At 67.9% G+C, this 10976-nt stretch overlaps 1 protein-coding gene across 2 annotated transcripts; it reads right to left on the minus strand.

Moving 5' to 3' along the window:
- Nucleotides 1–2942: 2942 nt before the first annotated feature.
- PSMD2 (proteasome 26S subunit ubiquitin receptor, non-ATPase 2) lies at nucleotides 2943–10259 on the minus strand. Of its 2 annotated transcripts, none has more exons than XM_082319121.1 (21): nucleotides 10101–10259; nucleotides 9286–9342; nucleotides 8823–8987; nucleotides 8464–8585; nucleotides 7872–8096; nucleotides 7610–7768; nucleotides 7178–7322; nucleotides 6914–6974; nucleotides 6478–6624; nucleotides 6172–6278; nucleotides 5642–5769; nucleotides 5475–5562; nucleotides 4923–5085; nucleotides 4726–4827; nucleotides 4494–4639; nucleotides 4192–4275; nucleotides 3898–4066; nucleotides 3704–3798; nucleotides 3422–3548; nucleotides 3216–3334; nucleotides 2943–3140 (listed from the first exon to the last, which is right to left on the minus strand). In XM_082319121.1, exons 1-21 carry the CDS (start codon nucleotides 10233–10235, stop codon nucleotides 2958–2960), a joined length of 2727 nt encoding a protein of 908 aa, XP_082175247.1. In that variant the 5' UTR covers nucleotides 10236–10259; the 3' UTR covers nucleotides 2943–2957. The 2 variants fall into 2 exon arrangements, with proteins under 2 accessions (XP_082175247.1, XP_082175248.1); XM_082319122.1 differs by lacking the exon at nucleotides 10101–10259 and adding an exon at nucleotides 9811–10039.
- Between the last annotated feature and the right edge of the window lie 717 nt (nucleotides 10260–10976).

Raw genomic sequence — 10976 nt, forward strand, 5'->3', positions numbered from 1 at the left:
ACCCCATCACGGGGGCCCCCCCGGCCACAAGCCCAGCGGAGATGGGTCCCGCCGGGGTTTCAGGAGGCGGCAGGGGCTGGGCTGCGCCCCCCGGTGCTCCCCCCACCCGGTCCCGGGAGCTCGGCACCAGCAGCCCTACCCGGGCATGGGGCAGCCCGGGCCATCTCAGCTCGGCCTTAGTACCGGTCAACTCCCCCAAAAAAAAGAGGGGTCAGAGAGGGGAGGGGACGCCCGGGGACAGCCCCCCACCGCCGGTACAACCGGGAGCGAGCAGGATACTCACCCCCCCGCGGGAAAAACCTGGGCCGGCTGAGCGGGCCTGCAGAGACCGTTCATCCGACTGACTTGGAGAGAGGAGGGAGGGGGAGAGAGAGATCAGCCGGGGCCCGCACCGCCCCCGCGGTGCCCGGGGCCAGGCGGGTCCCATCCCAGAGGGGGGTTTGCAACAGGAGGAGCCGCCGCGGCCGCTGCCTCCCCTGGGCCGGGGCCCGAGGCCTGCGCCGGGCCCGCAGCCGGGGCGTGGGGTCCCTGCCCGGGGCCGGGGCAGCCAGGCCCCGTCGGAGCAGGGGGCGGCAGGCGGGGCTCCGCGGCGGCGGGGGGTGACCGGCCGGGGGCGGGGGAGGGGGGGGGGGGTGCCCCCGGCGGCGGGGCCGGGCCAGGCCGCGGCGCCGGCCCAGGAGCAGGCGGCCCCGCCAGGCCCGAGCCCGGCCTCGCCCCCAGGCCGAGGCGGCGGCCCGGCGCTGCCGGCTGCGTCCCGGGGCGGCGGGCAGGCCCCAGGCGCCGGCACCATCTTGGCGGCGGGAGGAGGCCGGGCCGGGGCGGCCGGGGCGCGGCGCGGGGGCCCGGTGCGGCATCCGGCGGCCCCGCTCCCCCCCGCGGCGGCGGCGGCCTCTGCCAAGGACACGTGTCACTGCCGGCCGCCGCCATGGCCCGCGGCCCCACCGGCACCGGCGGCGGCGCACGGGCGGGCGCGGCGGGGCGGGGGCGGCGGGGCACGCACCACGTGCGGCGGCGGCGGCGGCGGGCCTAGGCGGGCGCGGCGGCGGGAGCACGTGCGCGGCAGCGGCGGCGGCGGCGGCGGGGCGCACCGGCCGGCACGTGGGCGCGGAGAGGCGCCGCGCAGGACCACCGGGACCGGGACCGGGAGGGGCCCGGCGGGAGCGGAGCGGAGCGGAGCGGGACGGGGCAGAGGAGGGGGCCGGCGACGGCGGGGCGGCGCCCACGTGGTGGCGGCGGTAGCGGCGGCGCGGCGGGGGCCCGGCGGCGCGAGGCCCGGGGCGGCGGCGCGCGGCCCGGTACCGGTACCCCCCCTCCTCCCCCCCCCCCCACCCGCCCCCCCGCGGCGCGCGCCCGCCCCGCCCCCGCCCGTTACCTTCAGTCTCCTTCAGCGCGCGCGGCCCGACGCAGCCGCAGCGCAGCGCAGCACGACCATTTCCGGAGCCGCGCCGCGCGCAGGGGCGGGGCCGGGCACCGCCGCGGGGGAGGGGCGCGGGGGGCGGGGCGCCGGCCGCCGCGCCTGAAGCTGCTCCGGGCACCGCCCGCCGCACGTGACGCTGGCGCCGCGCGCCCCCCGCCCGCCGCCGTCACGGGGCGGGGCGGGGAAGGAGGAGCCTGCGCTCGCTCCGGCGGGGGGGGCGGGGCGGGGAACGCCCCCTCCCGCGCTAGGCCACGCCTCCCCGTCGGGGCTACGCCCACCGCTCCAGCCCTCCCCCGCACGCCCCGTGCGGGAGCACGTGGCGCGACGCCGCACCCGGCACCCGCCGGCACCCGCACCGGCACGGCCCGGGGCCTGCAACCCCCCGGACCGGCACCCACCCGGGACCGGCACCGCCCCGGGACCGGCACCCGCCCGGGGCCTGCAACTCCCCGGACCGGCACCCCCTCGGGACACGCAACCCCCCGGAACCGGCACGGCCCGGGGCCTGCAACCCCCCGGGACCTGCAACCCCCCGGGACCAGCACCCACGCAAGACCTGCACCCACCCAGCACCAGGACGCCGCTGACCCGCACCCACCCAGGATCCATCCAGCATCAGCACCCACCCAAGACCTGCACCTGCCTGCACCAGCACCCCCTGGGACCAGCACCCACCCAGCACCTGCACCTGCCTGCACCAGCACCCCCTGGGACCAGCACCCACCCAGCACCGGCACGACTCCGACCCGCACCCACCCAGGATCCATCCAGCGTCGGCACCCACACGGCACCACCCAAGACCCGCACCCACCTGCACCGGGACCCCCCCAGGACCGGCGCCCACCCGGGACCTGCACCCACGACCACCTGCATTCACCCAGGCCTCACGCCCCTCCAGCTGCTGCACCTACCCAGGACCCACCCAGCACCTCGCACCCACGGGGGACACGGCCCCCACCCAGCACCCCACAGGACACGGCACCTTGCCCCTACCCTGCATCCAGCCCACTCCCCCTGGGACTCAGCTGCCCCAGACCCGGCCTCCCAGGGGGACAGGGCCAGGCATTGACCCTTCCCCTTTTGGAAAAGGGACAGGGTTTTCTTCTCTTTCCTAAAATTACCTCCCCCGTAACTTCCACCCCGCCCCAAGACCGATTTTAACCCTGATCCCGGCTCTGAGGCTGAACCCGGGAGTCCCCTCCTGAGCCCCCCCAGGGAAGGGAGTCACACACTGCCGGCACATGCTGCCGCGGCCAGACACAGGGTGGGGAGGAGCGGGAGCACCCGTGGTACCCGACAGCTCCGTGTTCACCCCCTGCTTCTCGGGGCCTGCGCCGTGCCCGGCCCCAGGGGGCAGCGGGCAGCCTTGAGGGGCTCAGCGCCCAGCCCACACCCCCGGCACAAGGAGCGTACGGCAGCACTGGAGTCTCCGCATAGTTTATTTTCTTGACTCTCGGTAACAAAAAAACAAACAAACTAGGTTTTTTGTTTCCTCCCCTCCCAAACCACCTACCCACCCTCCCCCCAGGCCCCCCTTGGCTCAAACGTCATAGTTGGGGTTCTTGCGTAGGATAACAAATCCCTCCAGGATGGGCGTCACGGGCACGTGCTCCTCTGTGGCCAGCTCTGCCCGTTCTCCATGCGCCAGCAGCACCGGCGTCGTGTGCGTCTGGAAGCCAGTGATGGTTTTTGGCTTGCCTGCCTGGCCCACCACGTCCACGGCCTGTGGGAGAAGAGCGAGGTAAATGCCGGGGACACACAGGGATGTCGGGGCACCCCATCCCCAGCTGCCCCTTACCTGTCCCACCCGAACCGACACGGGCAGAGGTCGCAGCTCCTCGTCGAAGGTGACCAGCATGCGGGGCTGCATGGCAGCAACGAGGCCATAGAGGACGTAGTGGGACTTGCCCAGGATAACTGGGGGGAGACAGAAGTAAAGGGGCTGAGCGATGCCCACCCTGCGGGGCAGGGGGGTGCCCGGGGGGCCGAGCCCACAGTACTCACTGTTGCGCACATCCAGGAAGGACACAAGGACGGTCAGCAGCCCGGCCACGGCCACCTGGCTCATGAGCTGGCGATCACTGTGATAGGGGCACAGGGTGAGCGTCCCCTTGCCCAGGTGGGTCAGGCCCTGGCGTGGCAAAGAAAGCACGTGAGAGAGCAGTGGGGTAACGCCTGGGACCCCCAGCCCTGCCCGGCAGGAGGGTGACACCCCCACAACACCACAGGGACCCCCAACCTGCCCCTTCCCTGCCACGAGCAGCGAGTGCAGGATCATCACCTCACCTGGGCTAACCGCACCATGAAGAGGTTGTTGGGGTCCTTGGCGTGGTACTGGGCGAGCTGCCGCAGCATCGCTGCCAGCCGGGCGTTGTTAGTACCTGAGGAAGAGGGGGTGCAGGCAGAGAGTAGGGTACACGGCTCGGGTCTCCCACCTTCCGCCCGCACGAGCCCCAAACCAGGCTGTCCCCCAGGCTTACCGCTGCCCACCATGCCCATGGCAAAGATGGAGTTGTAGGAGACCTCGGGGTCAGCGTCGTGAGAGAACTTGCTGAGGGTGTCGAGGATGTTGAGCCGGGGGTTGGAGACCGAGATAAGGGCCAGCGCCAGGGGCACAGCACGGCGCAGGGTGGGCTCCCCGTACCGCAGCTGCACGGAGGGGAGGTGGGTGTTAGACCCAGCTTACCAAGGGCAGCAAGGTTTACAGAGGCAAGACCCAGTCTCTACTCCCAGGTCCCTTCCCGGCTCTGTGCTGTCCCCCCGGCCTCACTCACCAGATGGCCAAACGTGCGCAGGGCCATCTCAGCACCGATCTCTTCACCCATGGCAATGAGCGCAATCCCCAACACTGCTACGCCCTGTGGGGACACCGGCACTGAGCATCAGACGAGGAGCACCCAGCCCAAAACCCAAGTTCTCACAGCCCCTGCGCCCAGGCTGAGCCCAGGGGGACAGGGAGAGCAGGGGATGCTGCTGGGGGCTGTTCTGCTCCAGCTCTGATCCCACAAGGGCCTTGGGGATCCTCCCAAAGCCAGCTCCTGCCTCAGGGCACAGGTCTCAGCCCACATTTCCCCACCTGGTGAGCCCCCATGTCAGCTGAGCTCTCTTTCTTCTCCTTCTCTTTCTTGTCCTTTTTGTCCTTGTCTTCCTCTTTCTCCTTGGAGTCAAAGTGCTCACTGCAGATGTGCAGGAGCTGTTGCACCTTCAGGACATTCCCCGAGCCTGGGGGCAGAGCAGAGGGCCAGGATCAGCAGGCGGAGGGCCTGGGACCCGCTCCTGCTTCCCTCACCTCGATCAGCCCAACTCACCCGCATAGGCACAGATGTCCACCAGTGTGTTGGCAAAGCTGCGGAACGGCTCTGACACCACCTCCAGTGCTGCCAAGATGGCCTCAATCGCCTCTCCCTTCCCTGCCGAGGAAGGCGCAGTGGTTAGAGGACAGCGGTGGAGGGATGCTCTCAGCCCATCCTCCAATCCATGAGCCACTGGCACTGCCCAGCCTTACCCAAGTGGTTCAAGCCCAGGCCGAGCGGCAGCCACCGGGCATATGTGTCCTTCAGCTCTGTCTCCGATTTCTCCATGATGGTCTGGAGGATGGTTGAGGTGACATCTCCATTGCAGGAACCCACCGATATCATCCCGCAGGCCAGGGCTGTCACGCCAGCCACCTGGTGAAGGAGGGAAGGAGACACATTGTACATGGCGAAAGTGCAGAGCGAGCTGATCCACGGCTCAGGGCCGGGTCTGCCCAGCCTGACGGCTGCCCAGCCTGAAAGAGCACTGGGTACCCTTGGTCCCCGCTTTGCGCAAAGATTTGGGCTACTGGGAGACTTGATGGCTTCCTACCCTCCCACATCTGCTGCAGTCGCGTTGCACGAGCAGCTTAGATGGGGAAAATAGGGTCGTGCTGTTCTGGCACAGCACAGCATGGAGCAGGGACATGTAGCCTTGCTCTTGGAGCCCAAACCGGCTGCAGGACGGCCCCTGTATTCCCAGGAGCTGCTGGGGACTGGGTGGGGAAGCAGGAACCCCAGGTGAACCCTGCCTCGCTCCCTACCTCCATGCTGGACTTGGAGTCTCCCATCACTGGTAGCAGCAAAGTCAGGACGTCCTCACGGTTGGAGCCTGCATACGCCAGTCCCAGCCTGCGGAGAATCCAGGGGAGCGTGAGGGGGGAGCTGCACCACCCTGCACAGTGCGGGAAGGCTGGGGCCAGGCCCTTACCCAAAAATGGCTCCGATCCTCATGGTGTTGCTGTTGTGAAGGACGTAGTCGGACAGGAGGGCCAGGGCAGGGTCACACTCGTTCCTCACCCCTGAGTTGACAATGCCACAGGCCAGGAGGGCTCCCGACTGCAAGGCAGAAGCACCGTCATGCACCAGCCGCCAACACACAAAAGCTCCCTGCCAGCCAGTGACTAATATCACCCCACACGTTACACCCACTCCCCGGGATGGGCAAGTTGGTACCAAGTGAGCAACGCCACTCTGGATCCAGCTGAGCAGTCCAAAGCTCGTAGCTCTGTGACAAGGGGAACCCAAAGGTGCCTCAGGCAGTCCCCAAGAGCTCCCCACCTTGCTGTGAGCCACTCAAAACCCTGGGACACAGGGCATCCACCCCTCTCCAGGCAGCAGCTGAGCCGCACAACGGAGCAAGGCAAAGTTAACCATTCCCCGAGCCAGCCGCACACCCAGCCCACAGCAGGGCTGCCTCACGCAGCCGTAGAGCCTGTCGCTGGGATCGGTGCCACCGACCTTGATGTAATCCTCCGAGGAGTATAGGTACTTGTCGATCTGCGTGAGCCCCCCGTCCACGTCCCACAGCAGTATCGTGCCCAGCGAGGCTGCAGCACTCAGCATCCCTGTGGTTCCAGGGGAGAAGAGCTCACATCAACCCTGAATTGACGTGCCCTACCTGGGGCAGGTGGTGGCCAGGGACATGGGGCAGCCCAGCAGCAGCTGTGCCCTGTAGCCCCTGCTTTCAGCAGGCCCCCAAAAGGGTCAGGGTAGCGACCCCAACCCTAAGGGCACCTCCAGCCCCTGCCCAGCCAGCTCCCTCACCATGGTCCTTGTTCTTGTACAACCATTTATTGCCATCGTCTGTCAGCAGCTTGTCCTGTCCGAACGCAGCATTCACAAAGCCGTTCACAAAGGAGGAGGCCAAATTCATCCGGGCTGAGTCCACTTGGGAACCGCTCCCCCCGAACCCTGGGGAATGATGTCAGGATGAGCTGGGCAGCAAGAGAAGCCCTGCCAGCCTTCCACCGCACAGCTGTCCCACGCCACGGGCAGATGAGGACCTGTCCCACCACCAGCAGGTAGGAGGAGCCCAAATCCATGGCAGGCAGCTGGGTCTGCTCCACGCCAGGTCAGAGACCGCAGGCAAGCCATCGGCCTGCCTCAGGACACACAGCTGACTGCGCTGGCCCAGAGGTGCCTTCCAGCCCCAGGAGCTCCCCACAGGAGAAAAGACAAAGGCCACAAGAGCAGCCCTTACGGTTATTTTCCAGGTGGGTTTTGTAAATATCATCCGGCACTTTGGGCTCCATGATGTCCAGCTGCAGAGACAAGGGAGAAGGGGGTTACCACCCAGCCAGCACACCCCAGGGCAGCTGCCCTACAAGGGCAACCTCTCCAGGTGGTGCCTGGCCAAGCTCATAGGGGTGAACGATGTCTTCCTAGATCTTGCCACAGAGCCTGGCAGCCAGGGCAGCCACAGCTGGAGGCAGCCCAGGGCTCTTTTCCCAGCTGAGACACTCACTTCTCTGGCCAAGGCCAGGAAGTTGCTGTTGAGCTGGACGTTGGACATGATCTCGGTCAGGTCCTCGTATTCCTCCACATCCTCGTTCAGCTCCAGGAAGACCCCATGGCGGCCCAGCATAAAGGCCATCTGCTTCTGGACAACTCTGCGCAGAGAGAAGAGGTTTCACAAGTGCCCAGACCCCAGCCAGCCCCAGCACAAACACAGGCTCACCAAACGGTGAGCCAGCCTGCCCTGCTCTAGAGGCACACAAGAGCAGCCCAGAGACGACCCGCTCTGGCCCATCTTGATTTCAGGGGCAAGAGTCTCAGTCCAAAGCCCCAGACACCTCCGGCAGTGGCAGGATCCAACCCAGCTCTTGCCCAGACAGGGAGCCACACCCCACCACAATGGGCGAAGGCCCCAGAGGGTGGGAAATGAGTCTCCACTTACACATCTTTGCAGGAAGTGAAGATGTCCTCCACCAGCTCCATGTCATTGAGCATCAGAGCCAGGCGGAGGGCTTCAGGGTAGCGGCTGAACTTGCGGAAGATGCCCAGGGCACAGCGCAGGAGAGCTGAGTTCTCAGGCTCTGGGACGTAGCTTACGCAGCTTTGAGGAGGAGACAGGCATGAGGGCGATGACCGCGTCAGGCAACCTCGGACCACCAGGGACCAGGCGCCCTCCAGTGCCTGAGACTGCTGAGGTCCCTCACCTGGTCAGATAGAGGCACACTTTGGAGTAGGCGTTGTCATCGATGTACTTCTCCAGCATGTCCATCTGCTCGATCTCCATGAGCAGGTCACAGGCCTCGTGCTCTGCATTGTGGGCCATGTTGTAGGGGACGATCTCCTTGACCAGTGTGAGGAGCGTGTCCCTCTGAGCCTTGTCAGCCTCATCAATCTCCTGCCACTCCTTGGCCACCTCCCCTGCCAGGTGCCTGCAAGGACAAAGGGACGTCACCGCCACAGAAACCAGCTTCACCCAGCCCCAGAGATGGGGAGCAGCTGCTACCAGTTAGCTGGGGCTGCGTATTGTTTACGGGGGCTCCACATTCCTGTGAGAGCTTGTGGGGGACAAGCCCAGGGGAGGAATAGGGTTAAGAGCAGAGATTACAGAGGCCACGGCAGCAAGATCTCTGCAGTTAGCAAACCACTGTGGAGAGAGGATGAGGTGACACGTGTGCAGATGTGACAGGAGAAGCCCAGCAAGTTGGGACACCTCCCAGGCAGGCTAGAGTCAAAGTGGTCAGGGAAATCCCCCTGAGCCCTTGTCCTTCCCCCAGCCCTGCTCCCACCCAGGCTTACCTGACGTATTCATGCCCCCAAGACGCCAGCTCCTCCTGGGAGCCCACCAGCCGGTACTTCAGACACTCGCGCTCCCCACTCATGGTCATGGCCAGAACAGAAATTATGTCTGCCGCAAAGCGCTGTGGAAAGAGTACGGAGGTCCAGACACACGCCGGGCACAGGGAAGCAGAGGCAGCCAGGGACACAACGCTCTCCCTGCACCCACAAGCCGGCAAAGGCACAGCCCTGGCAAGTTATAATCCACCGGAGCAAGTCACAGAGGCTGATGTTGCACCACAGGGTCTGGATGGCTCTGTGATCACCTGCACCAGCACCATCCCCCAGCCAGGTGGAATGGTGGAGCCAAGAGCCTTTACCTTGTTCTCTCCTGGAGCCATGTTCTCATAGATCTCCTTCAGCTTGCCGTAATGCGGCCGTAGGAACTTGAGGGGTTTGGGAACGGAGGTCATGGAGGTGGTGGAAGAGCGGATCTGCCTCCGCAGCTCCTCCAGGGCTGGGCGGTAGAGGGATGTATCTTTCTCCTGCAGAGGGAAGCTGCCTGTCAGGGAGCAGGGAGCTGGTTCCTGCACCACCACCCCGACAGCCCTCCTCAAACACAGCCATGGCTCAGAGCAGAGGGAGGCAGAGGTCCCCCGGGCACCAGTCAGACAGACAGCAAGGCTGGGGGACAGACCACAGCAGACGAGGGGCCCTGCTCAAGATGAACCCCCCCCGCCTCCACTTCACAAAGAACAACCACAAGCGAGGGACTGACGGACTCAAGTCCTGGCCAAGGCTCCCGGCTCCGCAGCTCCTTGCCGAGGCACGGCACAGACTTACCCCCAGGCGCTCCACCAGCATCTCCAGCTCATCCTGCAGCTGCTTGTCCTCCTCGGACTGCCGAAATGCACAGGAGAAAGTGGAGTTAATGGTGCCCAGCATGGACACCCCCAGTGTGGCAGGGGTGGGGGTGTCACCCCAAGCCGCAGGGGGACCAGGACACAGTGACACCCCCCCAGGGCGCCATCCCACCCCAGTGCTGCTGGGGGGTCAACGTTGTCGTTACCGGGGATCCCCCCCAAAGGGACCACCCCTTCCCGGGGTGAGCGGCGCCTCCATCGCCCGGTGCTGCACGGCAAGGGGCCCGGCGGGGCACAGCCCCACGGGGGCATCCCGCTGACAGCGGCCCCTCCACCCAGGGGCAGCACCCCACAGCCCGTGGGGACCCCCGGCGCCAAGGCCACCCCCGCGCCGGGCAAAGAGGGGACCCCTCCGCAGTCCCCACTGATTACATCACGGCTCTCCTCACCCCACTCCAGCGACGTCAGACCCCGAAGGCCCCCCCGCCCCACCGCGCACACGCACCCCCCCTAGGGCAGGGAGCCTTCAGCTCTGTCACGCGGGTACCCCCAAGACGTCACGGCCTCCCTTCGGAGGGAGCCCCTCGCCTCAGTGACGTCACGGCTCCCCTCCGGAGGGACCCCCCTCGCGCCGGTGACGTCAAGTGCCCCCGCCGGAGGGAGCCTCGGCGACGCCACAGACGCCCCCGGAGGGGTGCCGGCCACCCTCATGACGTGGGATGACGTCCCGCCCCGCCGGTGACGCGAGCCCGGCTGGGCCGTGACTCAGCTGCGGCCCGCGGCGGCGGCGCTCACCAGCTCCTGCTCCTTCTCGGGCCCCGCGGGCGGCTCCCGGCGGTCCCGTCCCCAGGGCGGCGTGGGCTTCTCGTCGCCGCCCGACCCGGGGCCGCCCTGCACCCGGCTCTGCCCGCCGCCGCCGCCCGCCTCCATGGCCGCTCCGCCGCGCACCCGCCGCTCCGCGCCTGCGCGCCGCAACCCCCCGCCGCCAATCGCCGCCCGGCGCCGCCGTGACGACACCGCCGCGCGCCGGGGGCGGGGACAGGGGCGGGGCGAGGGGCGGGGCGGCCCCACGTGTCGCGGCGCTGCGCAGCGCCGGGCACCGGCAGCGCCATCGGCAGCGGCGGGAGCGGGGGCGTCCAGGCCCGGCCCGGCCCGGCCCGGGACAGCCGGGGACGGGGTCGGGGACCCGGAGCTCCGCCAGCCTGGCACGGGGCACCGGTGCCACCCGAGTGAGGCGGCATTGCCCGGGGCTGGCGGGCTCGGCAGTGGCCCGACACGCCGGGGACTCCCGTGGGCACCCCTGTGCCCCTCCACCCGTGTCACACACACACCCCCTGCACACGCGTGCTGCCCCGTGCCCCCGGACCCGCGGTTCAGGCGGGTGGCACTGCCTCCCCCACCCCACCGGGGACCCCGGGGGGCACCTTACCCTGCCCTGGCAGTGGCTGCAGTGCCAGGCGTCCCCCCACTGATGTTTCTCGAGGCACCGCTGCTGCGCACACCCGGGCACCCACCCAGCCGCTCTGTGCCCTGCACCCCGGAGGGTAGGCGGGACCCCACCCGTGTGCCTGCGCCCTGACACTCCCACAGGCTGCTGCCCCCCTGGCAGCACCCCGGGCACCAGGCGGGTGACCTGCGGTGACACCCTGCCCCAGGCAGGCGGTGGCACAG

This window comes from Platalea leucorodia (assembly GCF_965183815.1).
Source record: "Platalea leucorodia genome assembly, chromosome: 8".
In the NCBI taxonomy this organism is placed as follows: domain Eukaryota; kingdom Metazoa; phylum Chordata; class Aves; order Pelecaniformes; family Threskiornithidae; genus Platalea; species Platalea leucorodia.